Source organism: Myotis lucifugus, unplaced genomic scaffold (assembly GCF_000147115.1).
Source record: "Myotis lucifugus unplaced genomic scaffold, Myoluc2.0 scaffold_48, whole genome shotgun sequence".
Lineage (NCBI taxonomy): Eukaryota > Metazoa > Chordata > Mammalia > Chiroptera > Vespertilionidae > Myotis > Myotis lucifugus.
In genome coordinates, this window is record NW_005871096.1 from 5498966 (window position 1) to 5506020 (window position 7055).

General features: G+C 42.4%; 1 protein-coding gene across 1 annotated transcript in view; it reads left to right on the plus strand.

Annotated features, from left to right (window-relative positions):
* Positions 1-5066, plus strand: part of TMEM156 (transmembrane protein 156) — a 36042-nt gene extending 30976 nt beyond the window's left edge. The window contains exons 6-7 of the mRNA XM_023753668.1: positions 217-322; positions 4709-5066. Of these exons, the coding sequence (XP_023609436.1) occupies positions 217-322; positions 4709-5066 (464 nt within the window). The remainder of the gene's footprint in view (positions 1-216; positions 323-4708) is intronic.
* The last annotated feature ends 1989 nt before the right edge of the window (positions 5067-7055 follow it).

A 7055-nucleotide genomic window follows, 5' to 3' on the forward strand; every position in this document is an offset into this window, starting at 1 on the left:
CCCACCCCATAACAAAGAAACAGAATTTCCGCAGGATGGAGGCCCAGAAATCAGGATTTTAAAAAGATTCCCAGGTGATTCTAATGTGCAGCCAAGGTTGAGAACCACTGTTCTAGACGAAGGGCTTGGTTCTCCTACTATATTAGAAAACACTGTGTCTGCGTTTGCATTGCTGTGGATTAAATAGAGACGAAAACTGTTCTCCTTCTTAAATAGCAGGGGCCAAGCAGAGGCTGCCCTCGGCTCAGGTCAAGGTGGTGCTTTCTCCAATACCAGAACTAGAAGTGCCTTCCACGACCCATCAGCACGAGCAGTATACACGGTGAGTCATGATTCTGCTTTATTGATGATTTGACTTCATTCATTATAAACGCGAAGAGATCCAAGGAAGTAAAGTATACTTCAAAGTACGTTTCTATTTGAGAGTAGGAGAGAGAAAGTGATGAACTTGCAAAATCAGCTCACATGAGTTCAATGACATGAAATAAAATTACTTGTTTCTCCAAGGTGTAGGAAGGACCAGTAAACTAATCTCTTAGTCTGTTAACCAACATGTGCCTCTGAGCTGTCAACTCATCCCTTGGCACTGTGTCCTGGGGTTGAGTCACAATTTCAGTGGCCAATCATTGTTTCAGTTGGAGCATGAGAAAAGAGAGAACGTGAATTTATAAAGAACTGTCCACTGATCCTCAATTACTGAAACTAAAGACTTCTCTAAATTTAACATCTGATCATCTAGATTAATGTACATTGCTTCCCATCTATTTGAATTCAAAACTGTGGTCAGAAGTGTCTTGGAAAATTTTTTCACTCATTCGACAAATATTTATTAAGTAGCTGTTCTGTTAAAGGCAAAATTGGTAGCCATTGTAGGCGGTACAAAAACTGTAACAGAGAAGAGGAGGGACACTAGCATTTATTTGTTGTATCCTTTTGTGCTCGGTGGTGATAGGCTAGAGATCATTTATTCTTCACAATTCTTGGGTAGTTATCAGTCAAGGTCCTAATAGGAAACCATTGATATACTCAAATAATTTGTGAAGAGTTTAATAACGGGTTTATTAAACTAGGAAAACCAAAAAGGAGAGTGTGACAGCATAGGACTAATAAGTAGGGATACTGCTCCTGTCTCTAAGATTAAAGGATCCCGGAGAAACACACACAGAGGCAGACACACATGCACACATACACACAGGTGGAGTATGTGCAGAGGGCTGCCGACAGGAGCTGTGACCTTTGGTCAGGGGACACAACAGCCTGTGGTTGCCATGAAGAGAGAGAATAAATACCCCAGCTTGGCTGTTCTCCCTTTACTCAGTGTACTTCCCACTGGCCACACTGAACCAGAGCCAGGGGACGGCCACACTGAACCAGAGCCAGGGGACGCTGACACCAGATGGAGGCAGTTCCTATAGATTGACCACTCAGAGTGCCAGCAGGTTGGGAGGAAGTGGAGGGCAGATCTGAAAAGGTAACCAAAGGGATCCAGCACAGGTGGCTCAATACATCAAACTGGAAACTAAATGCCAAGGATATGTTTGTGTTCAGGACTAGAGAGAGGCTGGTCTTAGTAGTTGGGTCTTAGTGTAATCAGGGTCTGCTGTTGGCTCAGAAATTTCTACGTAGACTGTAATGTAATCATGTAATTGTTCTAATGGAATATTACTGGGTATTTTTATGCCTGATTCTTCTCATTCTGGTCCTCATTCTGGAATGCTCAACCTGGCATAGGAAGAGCTCCCTTTGTTCATTCGCCAAATGCTTGTGCCAGGAATTCTACTCATTGGCAAAAATAACATGCAGTCAGCGGAGGAATCAGATTAGGGAACCCCTAATTCCAATAGAGTGTCAAATAACATGATAGAGGAATTGACAGGGAACTTGGGAGCATAATGGAAAGATTTCGCATTCAGAGGATATGTTGCCTAATATTTAATAGATGCTCAATAGTTATTTTTTGAGTGAATGATTAAGGCCTAGCTTGTATGTCTCTCTACTAGAATCATGGACTGTGATAACTAAAAGAAACTTGTGTGAACACTTACAGAAGTGGAGAGTAACCCAAACATACTGTAGTGGCAGAGGCTGGAAAAAACCCTAGGTTTCCTGAGTCCTGGGCTGAGAAGTTTGTTTGCCACACTGTCTTCTTGGATATAATGGAGGCTCCATTGCACAACATGGGATTGGAACGAGCCCTTAATCAGTGACTCTAGGAAGATTTTTAGTGTTCTTATAAGACGCACTTTTGATGAATAGTTTTAAACTTGTTTTCCACTAATTCTCTTCAGGTGATACTACCAGGTAACAACATTTTTGTGTGATTAATATTTGTCTTTTTATTTTTAATCTTTAGAACATCCTTCTGAAGTCCTCTGAACAAGTTGGACAAAATCCTTTTGAAGAATGCTCATAACTTTATTTTTGGACTGAGTTAACTGATAAACCCCTGAGTCCAGTTGAGGATGCACAATAGGAAATAGCATCCTGGCTCGGGAGCACTCGTGGGACACATGAGATCAAAGAAATGAGAGGTTTTTTCAGGAAGCCATTATGAGTCATGGAAACAAGCTGATGAAACCCCTGGAAATAGGAAGGGAATGCTTACTCTTCTTGAACATCCATCATTACACAGCTTAGGATGGCCCCGAGATTTTGATTTTGAGGAATCAAAAAACAGGGTCAGGCTTTTCTCTGCTTGGCTCAGGGTGCAGATTCTGATTTGATGGGTTTTCCTGGCGGATGGATTGTTTCTCTTGGCAAGTCACTTCAAAGGGCCTGGGTTGTTTGTTTCTAGATTTGTTTGGATTTATAAATCTTGCCTTTGAAACATCATCTGTGGCACTGAGGATGTTTCAAAAAATTCAAAGACACTAAAATACAATGAATTGAAGTAAAATTTAAGTGAAACTTAAATATTTAAAACTAAGAGCAAAATGTGTCCTCTGATTCCTTTGGCTTTCATATTTTTTATGGATATCATTCATGTCAGAAATACTTACAGTGATTAATTATAAGAAAAGCACATAGAGATAAGAGGGCAGTTCTTATCATTGAAAATTATAAAACTATCCTCCCAGAGTTCAGGTGCAATTTAATCTCCTGGCATCATTATTTGGTTAAAATTGCTTAGCTGAGTAGAATTCCAGACTTGGGAATTCTGCTAGTCTCACGTTTTCTTGTCTGTGTAGCCCTGATTAACAGGTGAGTCAGGCTCAGTTCTGGAATATTCAGCAGGAGTTAAGGGGTGTCACACTCCATGAGGAATGGATATTATACAATTTCTGAGAAGCCATGGTATTGTTTCCTTGCACATCCTCTATTATGTTCAGACAAGTGACTTGGAAATCAATGGGAGCTTGGCTTACAATAGGCATAAATTAAGCTCCAAGTTCTGCTAAATTGTGTCAGCTTTCTGGAAGCTAATTTCACTTATTTATTCAAATAATAGACTTTAACAGATACTCTGAAGCATTCAAAATAGTGTTGGCCTGCTCTCTGCCCACAGAGTTTACAAGGTGGTGGAGGAGATAGATACAATACTACTGGTTATAATACTAGACACAATACGGTAAGATAAGTGTGTCATTTGCAGGCCCTATGCTTCCTGCTGAGAATTCACAGGCCATTAGTATCTGTTAAAGTCCGTTCTCTTTTCTGTCTACATCTTTCTTAAGAATCTCCAGGTATTGATGCGATTCTGATGAATGGTGATTTTAGGACGAGTGAAAGTAAGTTCTTAGATTTTAAAAATCTAAATAAGATATGTTATCATTAACCCAGAGGTATGACAACCAAAAGACACATTAAAAAAAAAAATCTCTGTGAACTAGAAATCCTGTAGTTCAGTAAAGACAGGGTAGTGATCCAGAGACATGGAAGCATGCAACAAATTGAAGAGTGGGGGGGCGGGGGGGAAGAGATTAACCAAAGAACTTGCATGCATATATTCATAACCCAAGGACACAGACAATAGTGGTGAAGGCCCGAGGAGGGGGTGGGAGTGGGGAGGAAGGGGTCAATGGGGGATAAAGGAGACATCTGTAATACTTTCAACAATAAAGATAAATTTTTTTTTAAAAAAAATAGAAGCTTCTGTGATTTAAAGGACAAGATGAAGTGTGCATGCATGAACAGGGAGAAAACAGAACATTTTGGCAAAAAAGATGATACTTCATAAATCTTCTGGAAGAGTTATTTTCCACCCCCCTCCCCAAAGTTAAAAGATATTATCAGATGAAAATCCTGTATAATAAAGATGTAATATGCAAATGGTCATTATGTGGTGAAACGTAACGACTGACCGCGTCACAACCGGATCAGCAGGAAGGTGGGGCAGCGAGCTACAAGCGAGCAGCAGCGGAGAGCTACAGGAGCGGGCAGGGCAGCAAGCTATGAGGGGGGAGCTACAGGAGGGTGGCAGCAAGCTACTGGTGCACGGATTCGTGCACAGGCCTACTAGTATGGAGATAATATTGCTGCTTACTAGAAGAATATCATTCTTTGGATTATCAGTTAATATACTTTCATCTTCAAATAATAGCAGGCCTTAGTCAGAATATCTTAAATGATAAGAAGTGTTATTATCTTAGCTAACAGAAATTCTGAGGAGTGGTTCCAGGTTTAGTTAACTCAAGAACTCACATCATCCATCACCCAAGTTCTTTCCTCTCTTCTCTGCCATCTTCAGCTTGTTGGCTTTTGTCTTCAGGCTTCTCCTGTCACCATTTCAAGAAGCGATTGTATTAAATGTTGGTACCACAGCTGCCATCATCATCGCATCCTTACACCACAATGTCCTTGTTAAGAGCAAAGAAACCTTGACACCCAGCAGATGTTTTCTCATGTCAGAGCATCTAGATCAAAGACCCACCCTTAAACCAACCAATGATGGTGGAATGGGGCCATCAGGATGGGAAGGACCAAGATTTACCTGCTTCTTAAGAAGGGGAGAGGAACTGACCATCAGAATGAAGACAGAGCTCTGTAAACATGGAGAAAGTGTGCTGGCGGGCCTTGTGAATGCTCCTCCTCAGTTCCAAGGAGATGCGCAGAGAGAAACCGACTAGAAATAAAACACAGGCTTGTGTTTTCCCATAACAACCCCTTGAGGTGTATGCTAGGCTGTCCCTCAAGCAGGTGTCATTGCCCAGCATTTTGTCATGGGTGTCTATGATGTTGTCATGGGGGCATTATCTCCCTCTAATGATACACCGATTTTCAGATGGAAATAGCCCATCTATTTTCACATAGAAAAGTGATATCAGTGTGTGATATCATGAAGGCAGACACAAGTTTTGTATAAAGAGCTGCACAGTAGGCATTACCTTTCTCTCATTACTCTACCTACACCGATGGCCTCTTAGGGACTTATGTCTCACCCATTGAATGATGTCTTCTTGGTGGGACTGTGAATCAAGTTTCTTGCCCACCAGCCAAGGAGTGGCATGTGACCTGAGCTGGACCCGTCTGACCCTCTATTTTTGATTTATGGGTGCAGTGATATGAGGGTGGAAAAAACGATTGGAGCTTATTCATTCCAGCCGCAGAGTTGAGTGGTTTCCACTTTTAGATATCCCAACATACCCGCTACGGCCACCAAACCGCCTTGTTTCTGAGCCTGGTTCTCCAGCCTTCCATTTGATTCTGACCTACCAGTAATATCTTTGTAAAGAGATCGTTTTTCCTGCTTAAGTTTCCTGAGTTGGTTTCTGGTGCCTGCTGGGTACAAAATCTATTTTATTTCCTAAAGTCATAGGATTTCTCAGCTGTAAGAAACCTTATAAATCATCTGGCTCAGCCTCATTTTATAGCCAAAGAAACGGAAGCCCCAGGGGATGAGGGTTTCACCCAAGATCACATCACAGGGCTCATCAGTAGCAGAACTTTGAATAAGACCAGGTTTCCTTTGCCCACCGTAGTCCAGTCTGCTTTTAATTTTAATCCCTTTTTTAGTATAAACCACAGCCTCTCTCTCTCTCTCTCTCTCTCTCTCTCTCTCTCTCTCTCTCTCCCTCCCCCCCCTCATGCTTACTAGAGAATAGTGACTTAAAAAAATCTTCACTTTTATTCCAAACCGACAATTTGCTTTGTGTAGTTTAAAACCTTGTATCACAGATTGTCCTTTCAGAGATGTGGCATCTGGTAATGACAGGCGTCAGTTTATATCCTTATATGGAGCCTTGATTCCTTCCAGCTATCTTGAAATGTTTGGAAAGGAAGTGGTGTGCTCTAGGGAAACATAAGGGCTGGGCTTCTGACAGTGATTATTTACCACTTCTAGGTCTAGCTTCTAGCTGTGTGCATGTGGGAGAACCTTCCTTGACTCACATGGAAAGATATATATCTGCTCTATTTTTTCAGTTGCTGTAGGGCAGTCATAGCTCATACAACCACTGTCAAAATAGCCCAGAATCGGGGTAGAGGGGATTAATAATTATAGTGTTACAGGACAGGAGAGGGGCTCATCTCCCCCAGTTGCTGCTGGGGGTGGTGTCCCTGGGGCACTGCTGGAATAAGCATTTCCGGAGGCCCCCACAGGAGGATGAGATGTGACAGAAAGCTTTATTCCTATGAGATCACACCCCTGGGTTTCCAAAGACCCGTTTCCCTTAGTCCAGGCGTAGCAGAAGTGTAGCCGGGGCCTCAGCAGAGCTAAAATCAGAGCCAGTGTTCAGAGTTTTCTTTCCATGTTGGAGTAGGGTCCAGTCCAGGAGCAGGCTAGCGTAGCTGGTGTTTCCGGCTGCAGTCCATCAGTCCATTGCATGTGGGGTCCACACGGCTGCAGGCCACGCGGGAAAATGCGAGAGAACCAAGAGAGAGCGCCCTGAGCAACATGAGCAACAGAAGCCATGATTACAAACTCCTTTTTTTAGGGGATTATGTATTCCCAAAGTTTCCTGCCCATTCTGGCCAACCATCTCTGTCCCCAGATGTGATTGACAGGAAAGTACCTTCCCTATGTCACCCCAACTTTACTGGGCATATATCTATCTTCCTGTTGAATCCCTTCCCTCCCTGGGGAGTGCAAAGTTGCCGCTTTCTGGTTAAGCTGCCCA